At 38.6% G+C, this 20,926-nt stretch overlaps 1 protein-coding gene across 4 annotated transcripts in view; it reads left to right on the top strand.

Moving 5' to 3' along the window:
* Positions 1–20,926, top strand: part of KIAA1549L (KIAA1549 like) — a 204,259-nt gene that overhangs the window by 140,749 nt on the left and 42,584 nt on the right. For all 4 annotated transcript variants that reach the window (XM_060766572.2, XM_060766574.2, XM_060766573.2 and 1 more), the window contains exons 12-13: positions 7,570–7,760; positions 11,256–11,383. In XM_060766572.2, the coding sequence (XP_060622555.2) occupies positions 7,570–7,760; positions 11,256–11,383 (319 nt within the window). The remainder of the gene's footprint in view (positions 1–7,569; positions 7,761–11,255; positions 11,384–20,926) is intronic.

Here is a 20,926-nt window from a genome sequence, read left to right as displayed (position 1 = left end):
CCGATTTTGATGGATTCATTTCAATTGGTGAAACCCGAGGATGTGGACAAGATACTTGGAGGAATGAGAGCGACCACATGCATCCTAGACCCTTGCCCATCCTGGCTTCTAAAGGAGGCCAGAGGGGGATTGGCCGAGTGGATGGTGGTGGTTAATGCCTCCCTTCGGGAAGGCATCATTTCAGCCAGCCTAAAACAAGCTGTAATAAAACCGCTGTTGAAAAAACCATCACTGGACCCCACTCAATTCGTCAACTATCGGCCTGTCTCCAATCTCCCCTTTTTGGGCAAAGTCCTGGAACGTGTGGTGGCCTCACAACTCCAGGTATTCTTGGTAGACACGGATTATCTGGATCCGGCACAGTCTGGCTTTAGGCCGGGACATGGTACCGAGACAGCTTTGGTCGCCTTACTGGATGATCTCCGGTGAGAGCTAGACAGGGGGAGTGTGTCCCTGTTGGTTCTGCTGGACCTCTCAGCGGCCTTCGATACCGTCAACCACGGTATCCTTCTGGGACGCCTCGCGGGAATGGGCCTTGGTGGCACTGTTTTGCAGTGGCTCAGGTCCTTCCTAGAGGATTGTACCCAGAAGGTGTTGTTGGGGGACAACTGCTCGTCCTCACAACCATTGTCTTGTGGGTTCCCGCAGGGTTCAATACTGTCCCCCATGTTGTTTAACATCTACATGAAGCCGCTGGGAGAGATCATCCGGAGTTTTGGGGTGCGGTGTTATCTTTACGCAGATGATGTCCAACTCTGTCACTCCTTTCCACCTACTACTAAGGAGGCTGTCGAGGTCCTGAACCGGTGCTTGGCCGCTGTGTCGGACTGGATGAGGGCTAACAAATTGAAACTGAATCCAGACAAGACAGAGGCACTCCTGGTCAGTCGAAAGGCCGAACAGGGTATAGGGTTACAGCCTGTGTTAGACGGGGTCACACTCCCCCTGAAGACGCAGGTTCGCAGCTTGGGTGTTACCCTGGATTCATCGCTAAGCTTGGAACCCCAGGTCTCGGCGGTATCCAGGGGAGCATTTGCACAATTAAAACTTGTGCGCCAGCTGCGCCCTTACCTTGGGAAGTCTGACTTGGCCACGGTAGTCCACGCTCTGGTTACATCCCGCATAGATTACTGCAACGCGCTCTACGTGGGGTTGCCCTTGAAGACTGCCCGGAAGCTTCAGATGGTCCAGCGCTCGGCAGCCAGGTTGCTAACGGGAGCAGCACTCAGGGAGCATACCACTCCTCTGTTGAGCCAGCTCCACTGGCTGCCAATTTGCTACCGGGCACAATTCAAGGTGCTGGCGTTAGCCTATAAAGCCCTAAACGGTTCTGGCCCTACTTATCTCTCCGAACGCATCTCCACCTATGAACCGACTAGGACATTAAGATCGTCCGGGGAGGCCCTGCTCTCGGTCCCGTCTGCGTCACAGGCGCGGTTGGCGGGGACGAGGGACAGGGCCTTCTCGGTGGTGGCCCCTCGGCTATGGAATGCCCTACCTGTAGACATCAGACAGGCCCCTTCGCTGCTGGCGTTTTGGAAGAAGGTTAAGACCTGGCTCTATGAACAAGCGTTTGGCTAACAGTGCAACTGAATATAGGAGGACGGAAAAATTTGATCTCGGGAATGGCACAAGGATTACGAGAACGGATTCTGATTTCATATTGAGGCGTTATGAATTGTTAATGATTGTTTGATTTTGTTGCTGTATATGATGTGTTTTAATTGTTTAGGATATTGTTGTGAAAGTATTGATGTTATTGTGATAATTTTCATTGTGTAAACCACATTGAGTCGCCTTATTAGGCTGAAATAAAGAAAATAAATAAATAAATAAATAAATAATAAATATTTTATTTTAAAAGGTTTTAAAATGGTTTTTAGGGAGCAGGTTACAGCCTTATGAATTTTCCAGGCTGATTCAGCTTGGAAACCCCAAGAAGGCGGTCCCCACAAGACCCATACTGGATCAGACCCGTGTCTTTGGGGAAAACCCTGATCTAATCCAGTACCTAATTAATTTGGGACAAACAGGGCTTTCTGCTTTGTCCCAAATGAATTCGGTTTTACTGGAGATGTCGTTTGAATGTCTTGTGTAAAACTGCGGAAGCTCCCGTGTTATGGGCGCTGCCTGGATGAGCCCTTGGTTTTCAGCATGCCTGCAAATGCAGTAAATACGTCATGGGGATGAATGGTCCCATACCTTCATATGCTCCAGATTTGATCATAATGTCAGCATACTAATTGGTTGGGTCACTGATTCTTAAAGTATGAGACCCAACCCCAAATGGGTCAGTGTTGGGTTTACGAAACAGTAAAAGGTTTCTGAATGCCATCAAGACATTTACAGAAATAATGTGCAGGGTTTGCTTTGCTGACAATGTTTCAGCTATAATTCATTAAAAGCCTGTTTAGCAATCCTTGCAAATGCTGATTTATTATCAGTAAATGTGATTTCCCCCCATATTTTGTGTACCTATATAATTGAGATTGAGTAAAAATTTCTCAGATGGAAAGGCGTCATGAGTGGAAAATGTTTATAAAGTTCTGGATTGGGTAATCTGTGTAATGAGAAATTGTTGTGCAGATTTTGCAGTTCAGGTCTGTGAGTATGGTGATTCATGTCTCTGAGTACAATTATCTTTGCGGACATTGCGGCTGAATGAATGGATCTTGGGTACAAGATCCAGCATTTGCAAATAGCATTTGCTCTTTTACTTTTCTAAATGTTTGTACAGACAGGGTGAAACTTTAGCACACAATTGTGGCACTTGGATACCACTTTACTGGTCATAGTTCCATCCTGCGGAATTATGGGATTTGTAGTTTGGTAAGGTATATAGAATTCTTTGGCCACAGAGGACAGCACTAGAGAATTTTCAGTACCTCTCAAAATTACAAAATCCCAGAATTTCATAGGATGGAGCCATGCTCGTTAAAGCATCAGCAAACAGCTTTAATTGTACAGTATAGATAAAATAGTGGTACCATTCTAAGCAATTCCTCATTTCCATCCCCATTGTATTGGTTCCTTGTTCAAACCACAGAGATCCCAACACCTCCTAGTTCTCCTGTTCTAAGTACTTCTGTTTTGAAATAATTCCCAATGATTTTGTTAACATTGTTTCAAATTGAGCTTGCTTAAAAAAGCAGTTCAAGCATACTCAGGGGAACAATAAATCCTTTAAGGAAAAATATAATCAGTTGAAAATAATGTTGAGAAAAAGAGCAAGTAATGACCAAAGGTCAGCCTAAATGAGATTTAGCAGAGGGAGAGTGCAGTGGCTTGTTTTCAGATGCTGTTTCAAGAAAGAAACATTTTGATAGTTAAATGTCAGCTAAATTCATATGTTTAATTTGTCTGAAAAACAGTTCAGCACATTAAAAATTGAGAAGGGGTGAGAAACCTTTCCCTGAAGTTGTTTTTCAATCTGTTACATTTTTCTAGTCAAAAAGAAAAAGAAAGAAAACAAATTATGTAGTGTGGTAGGTGATTCATGCAATGTCTTTTGAACAGGAATTTCAGGAATAAATAGTGGTTGAGTCTGGAGGGCCACAGAGGGGTCATGACCTTGTGGATAATCAGTGTTGTTTTAAGACTATCTAATTTCAGTGGAGTGCTGAGATTCATGGTTGAAATGAAAAGGATGATTCCCAACTTTAAAATAGGCCTACTTTTGCTCATTAGTATATGGAGAGGAGAAGGATTAGATGATTGAGAGGTCACTGCCAGGCTTCTGGTTGAGAACTATTTGTATTTGGGCTTTTTTTGGTCCACACCAGCCCAAAGACCTCACCTGACTACATAACCAACCCACACCGTTTTGTGAACCCTTGCTGGCTGTTGTACACTAATGTGGTTTTTTTTGTTTAGATTTATGTGATTTTAGAATTTTGTCTACTACGTATAGTTTATTGATGTCAGGTTTAATCTACTGATATTAGGTTTTAATGTTCCTTTCATATGTGGTTTTTTTTTGGTACTTTATGTTATTATGTGTTTTATGTAAGCATTGAATATTTGCCATTGTTATGTTGGAATCCTCCCTGAGTTCCCCCCCCCCCTCCTCCTCCTCCTCCTCCTCCTCCTCCTCCTCCTCCTCCTCCTCCTTATTACTTATCGGTTCTTTGTATCAATTGTTTCACTTAAAATATCACAGTTTCATCACATCCTTTTCTCATTGCCCCTAAAGTATTAATTGTTTATATGGAGAAGAAGGAAGAAAATTTCTCAATCTGTCTAGTATATTAACAGTTAAGGTTATGATGAATGGGTTTTTGATAAAATATGGTAATAAGTGTTTAGGCCAAGAACTGAACTGACATTATCCTGATGAAATTAATTGGACTGGAAAGCACAGCTCTAAGAGTGGCAAATTTAGCCATTTGTTTTACTCAGGCAGAACCCATGCTTCTCATCTTCCCACTCCAGAAGACTTAATTCAACATTCCTGCTCTTTTCTCTCCCAGAAAGAGGAGGATGATATAATTGCAGTACATATTTACAGTAGTACATATTTACAGTAGACCTGCATAATATGTGATCTTGTTGAATGTAATTTTGGTAATTGGGAGAGTTTTGAATACCATAGGACCATGCAGAAGATAATGCCTGGAGAAGTGCTATGCTCAGCTTCTGCTAGAAGTTTCAAAAGGAGTTGACCATCAAATTGCACTGGAGGAGTACAGATCACCAGCAAACACTAGAGCAGTGGTTCTTAACCTTCCTAATGTCACAACCCTTTAATATAGTTTCTCATGTTGTGGTGACCCCAATTATAAAATTATTTTGATATGCAGGATGTATTTTCATTTTTACAAATTAAATGTAATTAAAGCATAGTGATTAATCACAAATACAATATGTATTTATATGAATATATGAATATATGAAACATCAGGGGAGAATGCCTCTAGACCATGGCCATATAGCCAAAAAACCTACAACAACTCACAATATGTAATTATATATGGCTGGAGTTACACTTTAAAAATGTATCTATTCTGGCTTATGTACAAATTCAACTTAAGAACAAACCTACAGAACCTATCTTGTTTGTAACTTAGGAACTGCCTGTATATTCTTAAGAGGAGGGATGAATTTGCAAAGACTGGAAATGGGATGTGGATGAGAAGGTTTCTTTTATAGAAAGCTCCTGCTCTGATGTAACTTCAAACCTAACCTGGCTTTTGGAAATCTTAGTCCAAAACCATCAGGGGGTTCTTGGCCTGGTTGTGTTGTCACCATTGCCTTCCTCTTAGGCTGAGAAAGAAAGATAGGGGAGAAGAGATGAGGAGGAGAGAAAGAGAGAAAAAGAGAAAAGAAAGGGAGAGAGAAGGAGACGTAGTGTAAGGGAGGGGAGAGAAAGAAGGAAAGAGAAAGGGTTACAAGAGAAAGAAAAAGAGAGGAAGAGTAAAGGCAAGATAAAAAGTTAGAGAAAGAAGGAGAGAGGAGGAAGAGAGAGAGAGGCTCAAGCGAGAAAGAGAGGGAGAGGAAGAAAGAGGAAAGAAATAAGAGAAGGGAGAAAGGGGCACAAGAGAGGGAGAAAAAGGAAAGGAGAGGAAGAAAGATAAAAAGTAAAAGAAAGAGAGGGGAGAGAAAGAGAAAAAGAAAGGGAAGGAGAGGAAGAAAGATGGTGAGAGATAGAAAAAGAGAAGGGAGGGAGAGCAAAAGAGAAAACAAGGGATGAATAGAAAATCAGGAAAGAGAACTAGAAGGGGAAAGGGAAGGCGACACAAAGAAATAGAAAAAAGGATGGATTAAAAGAAAGGGGAGAAATGGAGGGAGATAGGGGAGGAAAGAGAAAGAGAAGAGTAAGAATTATCAATAGAAAAGGGAGGTATAGAGAGAAGAAAATATAAGAAGGAAGGAAAAGAAAGGGCAGAAAGAAGGGAAGGGAAAGGAGGGGAAGGAAGACAGAAAGAAAGGAAAGAACTAGAAAGAAGAAGGAGAAAGGAAAGAGGGAGGCAAGAGAAGAGAAGAGAAGGGAGAGAGAGAGAAGGAAATGAGGAGAAAGAAGGGAAGAGAAAGAAGGTGGGGGAAAAGAAGAAGCGATATAAAAAGGAGCAGAGGAGAAAGGGAGAGAAAAATGGGCAAAAAGAGGGAAGAAAGGGAGAGGAAAAGAGAAAGAAAAATAAAGGAAAGGGAGAGAACAAGAGAGAAGGAGAAGGGAGAAACGGTGAGAAAGAAAATGAGAGAGAGAACAAAGAGAGAAGGAAAGGGGGTGAAAGAGAGCGGGCCCCACGTCATTGCCTTCTCCCACCACACGTGCTTCTGACTCCTCTCTGCCCCATACTACTGGAGGAAGAGGAGGAGGAGTCCATTTTCGGACTTCAAGGAGGTGAAGTGGCATCCCCTGTGAACGGTCATTTGATCCCCAAAGAAGCTGCAACCCACAGGTTGAGAACCGCTGCTCTAGAGTATCTCCCGACTTTGCCCAAAGCAGGGCAAATTTGGTTTAACCTGAAAAAATTGCAATACTCATTGGAACATTGTGGGAACAACCAGAAGTAAATTAGAGGTTTTTTTTGGCCGTGTAGATGTGTCCTCTATCAAAAATATTCTGTTTGAAATAAGAACATTTTTATCTTAATTAAGCGCTGGGTTAAAAGTATAAAGGCACAGTAAAAGCCATATACGTGTAGTCAAAATGCAAACAACATTTTGAATAGACAACATGTATAATTTTATGACTGATGTACCAGCAGGATATTGTATGCATCTGTTAAATGTAATTTATTGTCACAAGTTGCTGAAGAGGAACAAATACAAAGCAGATGGTATTTTGAATAGCACATAACTTTGTTTCATTGGTAAAGTTTAAAAATGGATACGTTTGAGCATGTACCTTAATATTTTAAAAAAGCCCTTAAGGAATAATGGCTAATTTTCTAACTCATGGAGAAAAGTACTCCAATGTTCAGTTTGAAGCAAATGCTCTTCCATTTATTGGTTTGTCTTTAACTGCAGCATTTCTCCTTTACATTTTAGAGTCCTACAATGGTAAACTTAATATTTCAAAACCATTTTGTTCTTGGTGACAAGCCTTTGAAGTCACTTTATTTCAACAAGGCCAGACTATCACCCATTATTTTTTCTATCTCATCCATTTCATCTGCTGAGAAGATTGTTTTAACAAATAAAAGTATTTAAAAATAAATATTTGTTCTGGTGCATCTCTTTTCTTATTTCTTTTCATTTTGTGTTTCCTCTAAGATAGTGCAAAATATAATTTACTGCTGTTTTGACACACTTTTCTGCTCTGTCTATTGCTGCAACTTCTTAGAGCCATTTATCTATTTCTTTGCCTCAAGAATTCTTGGTTTTGTTTGTCTACTTTGGGATTCAGTTGTTTTGTTTATGGAAACTTGTGATAATGCTGTGGATGCAGAAACAAGCAAAAAATGAACAGTATAATGACAATGAAGAGAACACTGTTGGGTACCACAACTGCATCCAATGTGTGTGCTCAAAGGTGTAATTCTTTCAGATTTTTAATATATAAACACCAAGATTAATCTCAGTTGTAAAATAAACTATGTACAGACTTGTTTTGTTTTGTCTTTCTAGCCTGTCCAGGGCTTTGACTATGCCAAGCAACATTTAGGTCAGCAGGGAGCTGAAGACGAGGTTTTACCTGTTACCCAGGAGACTGTAGTACTTCCACTTCCTGTCAGAGATGCTCCCACATCCCAGGAGAGGGAAATTATTCAGGATGGAAGCATGGCTAAAACTGCCAAGTCTAATGAAACAAGAAAGAGGTATGTATTAACGGTGACAGAATGAGTGGGACTGAGATGATAATTGACTGATCTTGAAAACTACTCTGAATTAAGAAGTAGTTTCAATGCTTATATCTTGATAGTACTAAACACCTCCATGGGTTACAGCACCTCAGTTCAATATTGAATATATAACCTCCAAGAAGAAATTTCAATAAAAAGGACTGTGATGTTGTTGCAGGGCGTGCCTCTTTGAAAAGCATTCATTCTGTGCTAGATAGGATTACATTTTGTCTAATGCAGGGGTTAGTACTGATCCCCCAAGACATTTTTTCTTTCTTTCTTTCTTTCACCATCCATCAGCAGCAATGTCACTCCTGACACAACAAAAAAAAAAAAAAAAAAAAAAAAGGAAAGAAAAGAAAAGAAAAGAAAAAGAAAAAAAGAAGCAGCAATGTCCTTCTAGTGAACAAAATGGAATCCCCATACCTGATTGTAGCTCTCACCCCCAGAAAAAAATAACCTAGAAAGTGGGGTCCCTCCACTCCTCAAACTAGAAATGATCTTTCACTTGCTTTCAGTTTTGCTTGGAAGGGTTATTAAAACTGTTGCTGCTGAAACTGGTCCACATGTGTTCTAAAGGAATTGCTCCACCTTTTGAGCTTTTCCTAGATCAGCTTTGTCTATGGAGATTCAATTTGAGCTCTTGAAAAAGAGGCACCTCTTGTTGTCTGTGCTGTGGCAGCCTCCAGATTAGACTGCTGTGAGGCATGTTTCTGAAGTCTGGAAATTTCTGTTAATAAAAAGTAGCTGCTGAGTTGCTGAGTGGGACTGAATGATGCAGATAGAGCTCCCAAGTGGTGGTACAACACTGGCTCCTTCTCAATTGTCAGGCACAATTCCAAGTTCCCTTGAAATCTCTTTGAAGCTCTCAATAGGTTGAGGTCTGTATAGTCATCCTTGGTCCAAATATCTCACCTTTGGCCCTGCCCACTGCTGGAATTTTAATTATCCTGGTGATGGGAAGGGTTTTCAATATAAATTACAGTATATATAGGAATATGTCCCTTGAGAAATTCTCTGTAAATGAATTCTGCCCTCAGGTTGGCTTGCTCTTGCTTTTATACATAGGATTTATTTCAGTAAAGAGTTGAAGACTTAAGTGGAGAAATAAAGAACTATATCCAATTGTTAGTGCTAATTGCAATAGACTTATTGAATCAATGGCAGTTACATAACTGTTACTAAATTGTATTTTATTAAATGGGTGTACTAACAATTGCATTAAGACCTAAGGCTTCTCAGAGGATGTTGGTTTAAGAGTAACAACTAAAGGTTTTCTAAATTGCTAAGTAATACCGTAGCTTCTTCAGTGCCGGCCATACACCCAAGGCAACTTGAGAGCTATTAATTCACTGTCAGAACATTCTTTAGTTATGAAACGGTTTGTCTAATATTTATTTCACAGTGGCCTTGTGCTTTGATTTCACTGTCATTGCTTGTTACTTAACTGGATAACCCATACATGTAAACAATAAAAGCATTGTTGATTTGCTTCAATTCCACTTATACCAGTATTGCTAAAGGGAACCGAGGAATGTATTTGTAATAGTACTGCCTAAAATCAGTTTTTAAATGACATCATTATGATTTATCAGCTGAATCTTTGGCTGGAATGCCTAATCCAGCATCTCACATTACTCTAAAGAGATATGCATATTCAGTGTAGTATCAGGTATACATGGACTGTGTGAATGTTAAATCTGAGAAATTTAACACACAGGTGGTTTTGACATTTCTGAATATCGGAAGAATCTGAAAAGAGTTTGACAATTCATATCAAAAACTTACAAAATGTTTGTTTTATATGTTCATAAGAAGATAAGAATAATCTTATATGAATTGATCCTGTCCTGTGATTTGTCTATATTGGCACATTATGTTAAATCAGGATCCTTGGATTATTCTGATTTACAATTGATGAGCAGCACGCTGGTGAACTTAGCCTGTTTGCTTCTGGTTTGCATAAGTATGTCAAACTAACCAATGCTTTTGTCATTATTCCCATGTCTACAATCCTTCTCTCAAAGAACCCAACTCTGTTAATATGTAAGGAAAAAAGATCAAGCTTTGTTGTTGGCTTGCTAATTCTATTTTATTTTTTGGCTTGCCAGGTTCCCAGATTCAGGCATCGTGATAAAATGAGTTAATTTTACTCATTTGTGACAATGTGGTAGCAAAATTGCTTGGCATCTCAGCATGCTGCTTAGCAAACCAGGAATCTTGGCTTGTTGTTATATACAAATACATTCCTCCCTCTCCATTCTCACATTCACCAACACCAGAAACAATACTTGTCAGAATCAAGGGAAGTCTCACTTTCAAATGAAAGAAGATATTCCCTATGATGAGGAAACTAGAACATATCAAACAAGACGCTGCTTTCTTTCCCATGTGGATACAACATTTGAACAGAAATGGAGAATGGTTGAGTGATGCCCCCATTATGTGTGGCAGAGATGCCTGTGGCTTGGTGGTTTTTTGGTAGTACCTAATCATCATAAGTAAGCGTCTTAAAAAAAGGCTGTGCTCATACACAATATTAAACTGGTTTGTGAATGCCCTGAGCTTATGTACTACCACTTGACCGACTTCTGGCACAGTGGTAAGGAAGAGACTGGAAACATTGGCTCCCCTCCTTAACTGTTGTGTGTTGTTATGTCTGAAAATAGACAAACTGTGATTACTGTTAACTATGCTATGATTAATAATCCTGGCTTGTTTGACTATGCTACACATTAAAATAATTTTGGGTTAGATAAAAGTGACAAAATTAATACTAGATGCTTGCAGTCTCCTTCTTGGTTTGGATCATGAACCTACTGTGTAGCTTATTTTTTAAGAACATATGTTTTTTAAAATGTATACATATGGTGTGTTAAAGTTATCATACATTTACGGTTGAGTGTCCTTTCTTTATAAACACACACTGATAAAGGAAAATATTGCAAATGATAAGAAAGACGAGGGCTTTTCCACTATATAAAAGTCCATCAAACAGGTATATTTCTTTTGGAAGTATAACTGAAGGCATACTTAATGAATGAAAATATATTGACTATGATTGTAGACCTATTTCAAGTATGAAAAGATGTGGAATGAGCCTGCTCGGCCTTTGCTGAAAGAAGATTTGGACTATCAAAATTATTTAGTGTTTGCTCTGTGGGGGGAAATGATCTTTTTATCCTCTCAAAATTTCCCCTTCTCACAGTGAGTTTGCAGAGACAAGGCATTCAGTTGTGAATGCACAAAGACCTTTCTTGGTTTTGAGTTTTTATTTTAAAAAATATGGTATGGATATTTCCCTTCTTCCATTGTGTTTCTTTGCTGCAGCATCATTTTTATTCGTTCTTCCTTGTATAAAAGCCAGACCTGAAAAGCCAGTGATGCAAAGCGAGCAAATGCAATAACCTTGAAATGAGGAATATGCAGGAGAAACTTAGTCTTCTTCCTTGTTGCTATGGTTACTTGCAGCAGGTCGCCGAGCGAGAACGGTTCTGTCATCAGCAACGAATCAGGGAAGCCCAACTCAGGCAGAGGCTCTCCACAGAAAGTAATGGCACAGCAGAAAGTGACAAAAGAGGAGGGAAGAAAAAGAAATGGTGAGAAATGTTTCCTGATGAAAGATCTACTTTGTGCCTGCTATTTCTCCCATGGAGATGGGCTGCTGCAGAAAACCCAGTCTTGCAAGCCACCCTTTAAGAGAAATGCCCCCCTAATCTAATAATCCCTTTGTGGTCTGTTTTTCAATATATTTGGATGCCCCTTTGTTTGTGTTTGTTTCCTTTGCACACATTTTATGCTCTGTGCAGCGATCCCTTTATCACCCGACTCAGTATTTATAGAGACTAGAGGTCTTGCCATCACAGGTTTGTTTTCATGGTGCATTGCAAAAATTAGACGGAGTGGTCTGTGTACATGGTTTGTGTCTGCAACACATGGACTTTTATACCTACCTCCTTCTGGCTTTCAGTTGATCAGGATCCAATAGCTCGGCTTAATTGGGCAAAATTGGGTGTGAAGAGGCATTATTCCCTTCAAGCGACAGTTTGCTCTTTGTTCGTTAAACACCTCCTATTTTGCGCTTGTCTTTGCTCTGTGGATGTTGTCACCCAAAGCATAACCTGATGTTTAGAATCTCATTTTTTTCAAAGTGATGCTTCAGGCTTTTGATTAATAAAGCAGCACCTATGTTTAATTAGTATTGATACTCATTTCCATTTATCTTTCCTTCTTTTGTGCTTGCTTATTCTTCCTGAATTGGAAATGTTGTATGTTATCAACAATTGCATGAAGTGAGTGTTGCATTTCTTCTGCTGTTTGGCTACTTGTGACTTACTCAATTTTAAAATTTGAACACCCCCCCCCCCCAAATAATGTGTAGCATCCACTGGGGCTAACATTTGTGATAATGCAGCATCATGTACATTATACACATAATGTAGCATTCTTACATTATAAGCTGCTTAGATACATTATGAAAGGTACATAATTGTTGGCAAGTGTTTAGGATCAGATTAATTGACTTCTCAAAACACATGATATAAAAAATATCAAAGATGAAATATGAGAGTGGTATTGAGCATAGATATCTTCCACTCTCCAACATGATGTTGAAAATCATTTATTTCAGAATACGTTAATTATATATAGCAATTCGCCAGTTGTAGCAATTGTCATAAAGTTCTAATCATTGCTGATTTTTCTGAAAACAAAACTCCATGCAGCTTTCCACAGATAATTTTTTATGTTTAAAATTCACTCCACATTTTTAAAAAATCTTCTTGGAAACAATAAAAAACAATTTATTTTCAATTTGTTTATATGTGTGAGGATATGTTATTTTTTGTGTTTCTTCTTTGACATTTAGGTTTTAGGTCATTTTCAAAGAAAATTGGTAAAGGATTTTAGTTTCTTAATTAAAACTGAATTCATAATTCATTTAAGCAATGATGGCCACAATATAATTGCATCTTTAGGATAAACATAATGGCTATTGAACTACGTATTCACTGCACTTTTCATCATTTTATCTCTATGTTGAAACTAGACATAGTCATTGTCCACTTAAATCTGTGGGACAAATTAGTTGTGACTAAATTTAATTCCATTGATTCAAGTGAATCTGTTTAAGTTGGGATCCAACACAGTGACTATCAACATTTTATTACATAATCTTACCATGTAATCCCTCTGCAGACAACAGACCAGTGGGGTGGGAGGGTGTGTGTGATTTTATCAGTACTCTCCACATTTCTGTTTTGTCTAGCACTGTCCCCAAATGACGGAAGAAGGAGGAGAAATATCAAAAGGAGCCCTTCCTCTCTGTTGTCACAAGCCTTTTATCAATGAAGGGACACTACAGTCTTTCAATACCAGCTATTAATTGTGCTACTTGCTAAGGTTAAGATAATGAACAAAACTTTCTCCCCCGCCTTTTCTGTTCTCAAGGGAACTCAAGAAAAGAGACATTAAAAATCTGATGGTTCCTGCAGTGTTTTCCCTGACCTTGGTAACTACAAGTAATAGACTGTAGCTGTAGTAGGAGAAGCAAAAACTTTAATTTGGGACATACTTTGATAATTTATATGTTCAAAGTCAGATATTTTCTCTTCAGGAAAAAAAAATCTAATCAGAATCCAAACATTTAAATAAATTTTCTTCACTGTTCACATTAGTTGATTTTAGGGGTTCAAAGATAAGGATGGTTTATTAGTTGTCATAGTAACAGACCAATTTTAGATGTTAGTCTTGTGACATTTAGTTGGAAAGGAAAGTGGAACGTTTTGTGGTTACTTCTAAAGGATAAACAATAATGTGGTTGTCCTTAAAACCTTCCCTAATTTGGGTATAAAACATGAAGGTGCCACAGAAAGTGTTTGGCTGGGTGAGTGAGAGAGTTTTCCATTATATTGGTAGTTGGCTCTAGGAGTAAGCATTGCAGTCCATCTTTTCCCTAATGTAATCACATATGCTATTGGCATATTTGAAATGTTCCTGCCTGATTTGTAATTTTAAATATTGACATCCCTCCTGGAGATACTTTTTGGTTTTCTATCATTTCTGGAACCTGACCAACTTTGTAGCTCTAGGACATCCCTCTCTCTTTTGCCAGGAGATGTCATTCATGATCTGGACAGTCCATTCAAACTCCAGATGGAGAAATTACTCATGCCTGCCTTCCCTCAAAAAACAGTAGGCCTTGGTTGCATATAGGGTGAATCTAAATGAAATGAGACTTTGCAATAAGAAAACTAATTGAAGTTGGAAGAAAGAGAGAGCTGCATAAACACACTTTTGATAGTTCAATTTGAGTGGCATCTTTCTTAGGATGTTACAACATGTAAATTGAGAAGTTTTGCTAATGAACTGAGAAGCTTGTAATCTCTATCTAGCAAATAAATGTTGTTTCAATGGAGTATAACAAGAAAACACTGAAATGGACTGGAATATGATTAGAATCATAAAATTGAAAGAGGGACTGCAAGGGCTATTTAAATCTGTTGTTTTCTGTGTAGGAATACACATCTAAAGTACTTTTGGTATATGACCATCCAATTTCTGTTTAAAAGCCTTCAAAAAAAGAGAGCCCATCACTTTGAAGGCAGTTCATTGTACTGATTTCACTGTCAGTGCATTCTTCCTAATGTCTAGATGAAATCTCTCTTATTGTAATTTGAACCCATTGGTTTGTGTTCTAGTTTCTGGGGCAGTAGAAAACAGCTTGCTCCATCTCCTATAGGAGGACCCATTTAAAGATGACTATCATGTCACCACACTCAAAGTTAAACAAACCCAACTCCCCTAGCTGTTCCTCATAGTATTTGAATTTCTGTGTAATCAAAGCAGCTGTCAAGATATGCAATTACTCGACAGATAAGAATTAATATCTGAGTAGATGTTGTTAAGATTCTTATTGATATGATGCAAGAGATAGACCTGGATATGTAAAAATCTTTGGGAAATGGCAAACACCGTGGGGTATTAAAGAAAGTGTTGAGAGCCTGATGATTATGATGGGAAAAGGACTGTGTCTTATTTCTACATGTACAGGTAGTCCCCAAATGACGAACAAGATAGGTTCTGTAGGTTTCTTCTTAAGTTGAATCATAGAATCATAGAGATGGAAGAGACCTCGTGGACCACCCAGTCCAACCCCCTGCCAAGAAGCAAGAAATGTGTTTGTAAGTTGGAACAGGTGCAATTTTAAGTGTAACTCCAGCCCTATATAATATTACATACACACACACACACACACACTTTAGATAGCCCAGGGAAGGGTTAATACCTCTGTGGAGTTTATTTTTCTCTCTGTACTCTTGGTTCAGAAGATTTCACCTTACTTTCTGTCCCTGTGATAATTGGATTTTGAAAAAATTGACTTGTGGAAACAAAGATTGGTGATAGATCTTCAGTTGAGATACGTTTTCCTATGATAACTTTCGATTTCCCTTTCTAGGGGTAGATTTCTCTCACTTTCTGTAGTGTCACCCTTGTTTTTAACTATGAGTCATTTGTAAGTCAGGTGCTTGTACAGACAGCCTTTACATATCATTATCAACCCTATTAAACAGCCCAGTAAAGAAATAGGGTTCAGCCTCTATGAGAGTCTTTGTGAATCTCTTAAGGCAATGTTATGTGCTGTAATAGAAAAATATAGGTCCTGTAGGTTTGTTTTTAATGTGAATTTGTGTGCAAGTTGGAACAGGTACATTTTTAAAATGTCACTCCTGTCAATTTTTTTAAAGTTTTGGATAGCATAGGGAAGGGTTAACAACCCTGAAACATTTGTTTTGCAGTCTGTGCCCCTGTGCAGATTTCTCCTCACTTTCTGTTCCTGTGACAGTTGGATTTTGAAAATTTGGGGTTGTCATGGAAACAAGGATTACTGATAAAGCTTCATTGGATACACCTTTTAACCATGATAATTCTTACAGGAGTGAATTTCCCTTCCTAGGAGTACAGGGTTAGTCAAAATGCATAGGCCAATAAGCCATTCAATTGAATGGCTTATTGGCCTATGCATTTTGACTAACCCTGTAGATTTCCTCTCACCTTCTGTTGACTCACTCCCTGCTTGTAAGTAGAAGTCGTTTGTAAGTCAAATGTTTGTAACTCAGCCACTGCATGTATAATGCTTTCTATGCAATGGACTGAAATGTAATGAAACTTAAACACCCAGATATTGATAAGCCTGTTGCTCCTTAAGGTAAATGTATATATTTTTATATCTATAATACCAGTAATAAGTAGCCTACATAGAACATAAAGAGACCACTCATTTCCCATTTAAATATTTTGAGATTCCAATACTTAAGGCTGCTTAAGTAGGATGCTGGTTAACACAGCTAACATTATGAGTTGCTGACCAGAAGTTTATTTATTTATTTATTTCCGTTACTTTTACCCCGCCCTTCTCACCCCCCGAGGGGGGACTCAGGGCGGCTTACAGAAGAAGGCACAATTCGATGCCTTTATCACATATACATACATATATAAAAGCAATTAAACAGTTACAAATTGAAATTAAAATCATCAGTACAGACAATACAATAACACAATAATAAACTAATCCTGAGCTCAGCGTTCGGAGTTCCGTAAATTCATTCCGTTTCGACAAATTCCTGCTCATCATCAAGTCTTCTTTAGCTGCCAGAATGTCCAAATGCCTGGTCCCATATCCAGGTCTTCAACTTTTTCCTAAATGAAAGAAGGGAAGTCGCCGATCTAATCTCCCCGGGGAGTGAGTTCCACAGGTGAGGGGCCACCACCGAGAAGGCCTTGCTCCTCGTCCCCGCCAGCCTCACTTGTGATAGAGGCGGAGTCGAGAGCAGGGCCTCCCCAGAAGATCTTAGGTTCTGAGGTGGGATGTAGAGGGAGATCCGTTCGGACAGATACATTGGGCCAGAACCGTATAGGGTTTTGTAGGTCAAAAGTTGTCAAACGTTGACAAAGGTAATCCCAGATAGGATCCAGAATTAGCTAACAAGGACTCTTAGTCCCTCAGTCAAATGTTGGATTTACACTGCCATATTACCTAATTTCAGAATGCAGATTAACTGCATTAAACTGGATTTTATGAGTCCACACTGTCATGCACTCCATTTCAATGCATTCTGCATTTAATCTATGACATGAAACTGCATTATTTATTTATTTATTTAGGGTATTTCTACCCATCCTCATAATAAATCATCAATCAATAACATCGATAAAATAAGATAAAAGCAATAGCCTCCTCCCTGTGTATGTCCCCCTATGTACCAACATTAAAATCCCTGATATCCTCCCCTACTTCAGTTAAAAGCCTTATTAACTAGAAAGGTTTTAACTTCCTTCCTAAGTTGAGAAGGGATGGAGCTGCTCTTAATTCTATGCGAGGAGGGAGTTCCAGAGTGCTGGAGCAGCACCCGAGAAGAAGACTTCTCTCGTTACGCGTAATTTCATACTGGTGGGTGCTCGCCTGGTAATCCGTGTTTCTTCGTTAGATCTAAGTTTGCACCCTGAAATGTATCAGGGGTTATGGTGCATCAGGTAGGCTGGACCAAAGCAGTATAGGGCAGTGTAGATCCAGCCTAAGAGAAAGAGGATGCAACTACATCTATTTCACTGGGAATAAATCTCACTGAAAGTTATACCATACTAGCCGTTTTTCATCACATAACATACATATAGAGTTTTTTTAAAATTGGAAAAGGAATATTTACAAGTAACTTGATGATATGTAACAAGTTAGTTCCAAGCTGTTCCATATGCTTTTAGTTAATTTTCCAGTGCAGTCTTTATCACTTTGTACTTTTAGACCTATGGGAAGAACAGAGGCCATCTTGTTGAAGAGCATGCTTTGGTCTCCAGGACTGGCATTTACAAGAACAATATGATACTAATCCTAACCCTTCGGTTGAGAGATCTGCAAATTCTCCCAGTTGTTTTGTCGTCTTTTTCAATGGAACTGTCTTTTCAGCCAAGAAGCATTTATAACCTTGGCCTCAAAATATTTGTTCTTTAAATTTGAGGAGAAATAGTGTGGGATGTATGAGATTTTGTGCAGTCTCAGGAGGTTGGGCTCCTCTAGAAAGATCGTTAATCTCAGCAGCTCAAGTGCCAGTGCAAATATGTAGAACATTTCAGTACACTGTAGTTTCTATAGTAACTATCATTTTTTTTTTTTTTGCTTTCCAAAAAAGTCTAGTAGATGCTTATTGTGCCTGAGCTTTGGGAGGAGTGATTCGATGTAATGAATGTAAAAGCATGCTGTTGAGCTGTGTACAAGCTAAGATGTAAAATAATCACCTCAGTTGGAAGTTGTTCCTCCTTGCCCCTCCCCTTCATTGGAATTAGAATAAACAAACTACTTAGCATTGGAAAAAGCAAATGATTCAAAAGTGTTCTTTCCCTCCACACAGAGAATTGTTAAGTTGAAGGCCATTTGTCCCAGATGTCTTAAGTTCTTTTTTTTAAAAAAAATTTTTATTATGCTTTTACAAAAATATAAAACAGAAAGATAGCGTTGTTATCAGCGAAGAGAGAAGAATCCGGAATAGTAGAGAGAGAGGAGATAGGGGGTGTGTGGGAGAGGGGGAAAGGGAGGGGGATAGCCGGGGTATGGGGGGGTGCACAAGATGGTGAGGTAGGGGATGGGGGAAGCAAAGAAAGCGGGGTGTGGAGAGAGGTGTATTCAGTTTAAAGTTATCAAGAACTTAAGACATCTTTTTAAACTGAATACACCTCCCAGATGTCTTAAGTTCTTGATAACTTTAAATTGAAACATTACTAAGTAGTGCTCTACATATGCTGGCAGATTTGCTTATGACTACTGCAGTTAGTAAAATGATAGCAAAATCTAAGCAGCCCAACACTTGCCTGTTATATATGTCTTGTTAGAAATCAAGGGTTAGCAAGGGTTTGTACCCTTGGCTGAACCCAAGAAACAATTGAAAAGTCTCCTTTTTGTTTTTCATTTGAGAGCTTTTCAACTTATTTATGATTTTGATGATGATGTTGGTAGACTATAATCAGATTCTTCTGAGCATTCTTTGTGTGAAACCACTGTGAAAGAGAGAGACGAGCAAACATGAACTTCCCCACAGTGTTTGCATACACTTCATTACTCAGGTAAGTGACAGCTTAAGTTTGCCATCATTTGTGAACCAAATCTTGATTTTATAATGCATGTATCAGTGAAATGAAACACAAGAATAGAATTCAGATTTGTTTCCTGAAAGCCAGTGGTTTTCAGGCTATCTGACATGGGAAATCAGCAGTCTTGTCCCCTATCTCCCCCAGTGTGCCAAAGACCAGCACCATCTTTGTTGCCATTGGCTAGTATTATTTCTTTCTTTCTTGGCAGCACTTTGAGGGACTGGCACTGCTCCATAGAGCACTATTGATTTAAGTGACATTTACTGAAACAGTGTGTTCTATTCAGAGTAAGAAATTTAAAGGTTAATTTTCTTATATCATTGTTGATATTAACAAGTAATTCATTTGATTTGAGTAACAATTTTACAGTTGATATTTTGTTCCCATGATGTATTGCTTTTAACATGCATTTCAAGACATCTTTGGAAATTTGTACTGAAATGTAGGAAAGAAGTATTTTGATTTTAAAAAGTTACATTTGCCATAGTCTTGTCAGTCAATTTTTCAGACCATTTTTCAAGGTTATCTTAAAATTCAGTTATGGAGCATTTAATAAATCAGTGGTTTGCAACTTAAATCTCTAGATCAGAGCTTTCCAAACATTTAATGTTGGTGATGCACTTTTGAGACATGGATTATTTTGTGACACAGTCATTCAGTTTTAATAGCAGACCAATCTCTTATAAGACATTCAGACACATACATAAATCGTAATAATTGTAATAACAACACATTTTATGGAAATCTTTCATTTATATTTTATATGATTTCTTTCTTATTTGTGTGACATATGATGTTATTTTATGTGATGTGTTTAATAATAATGTTTAATGTTTTATCAGTGGATGGTCAATTTTGATGTTTTATACTGTTTTTAATTGATGGCATTGAATGGTTGCCAACACTGTGAACCCTCCTGAGTTCCCTTCGGGGTTGGGAAGGGCAGTGTACAAATACTGCAAATAAATAAATACATACATAAATACATACATACATAAATTATTTCACATAGACACACCTGCACACTGCAGCCAACACACTCATGTGTCATGACGCACAGTTCGGAAAGCTCTGCTTTAGATGTCAGCTATCATTTTATGTCTTGTCGACATTTTGTCCCAAATGTAAGCCACTCTGAGACCCTTCAGGGAGGTGGTGGCAGGGTATAAGAATGAAGTTATTATTATCATTCCAGAAGACTGTGTGTGTTGACTATGGATTATTGATATTGTAATTCAGTGCACAAGTTTAGGAAGTATTGAACACACATGGGAGGGAGGTGATAAATGGAATATCTTCCAAGTCCCCTCAAAAGCCCCCAGTCTCCCCAAATTAAATAAAAAAAAACCTTTCAGGTGCTGTTTCTCCCCCATAATGTTCAAGATAGTTTTTGCCCATCTTCAAGCCCTCTCTTTCAATCCATCTTTTCTTTAGCTACCAATCTCATCATAGAGACTATGCTAGCTATGATGATGGTGGTGGTATCTGGTCATTTTACATTTTGAATTGGTACTGCAAATCTCTGTAAAGGACTGAGGTCTTCAAATACGTTTCTTTTGTTTTTTAATTTTATGGCTTTCCTATTCAGATATTTTAAAGACAGTTCATGCATTTGGTTGAATTATGATTTTGCATGCTTGGGAGCTGTTTAAAATGCTGTTTAATAAACGTGAGAACTGATAACAGTATTCAGTATCTCCCAGTAGTGTTCAGTATAACTGTGAGCCCCTTAAATGTTTATTTTGGGTCATGGAAACTTCACCTTGCAGGTCTCACTGCAGTGGGTTTAAGAAGAGAGACAATAGTAACAATGGAACTGGTCTTTTGTCTAAAATTCATAAAAAGCTGGAACTGTCCAGGAATCGCTGTGTTCTCAGTGGAGTGGGGTGAAGAAGAAAATTTGGGGCAGGGTGCATTTTGCTGAAGGTTTGAGAACTTTAATAATCACATGTATTAATACTGAAGTATTGAATAGTTACATTTTTCTTGCTTCATTCCTTTAT

This window comes from Anolis sagrei, chromosome 1 (assembly GCF_037176765.1).
Source record: "Anolis sagrei isolate rAnoSag1 chromosome 1, rAnoSag1.mat, whole genome shotgun sequence".
NCBI lineage: Eukaryota > Metazoa > Chordata > Lepidosauria > Squamata > Dactyloidae > Anolis > Anolis sagrei.
Note: the sequence above shows the minus strand (reverse complement) of the source record. Positions and strands in the feature narration are given on the sequence as shown.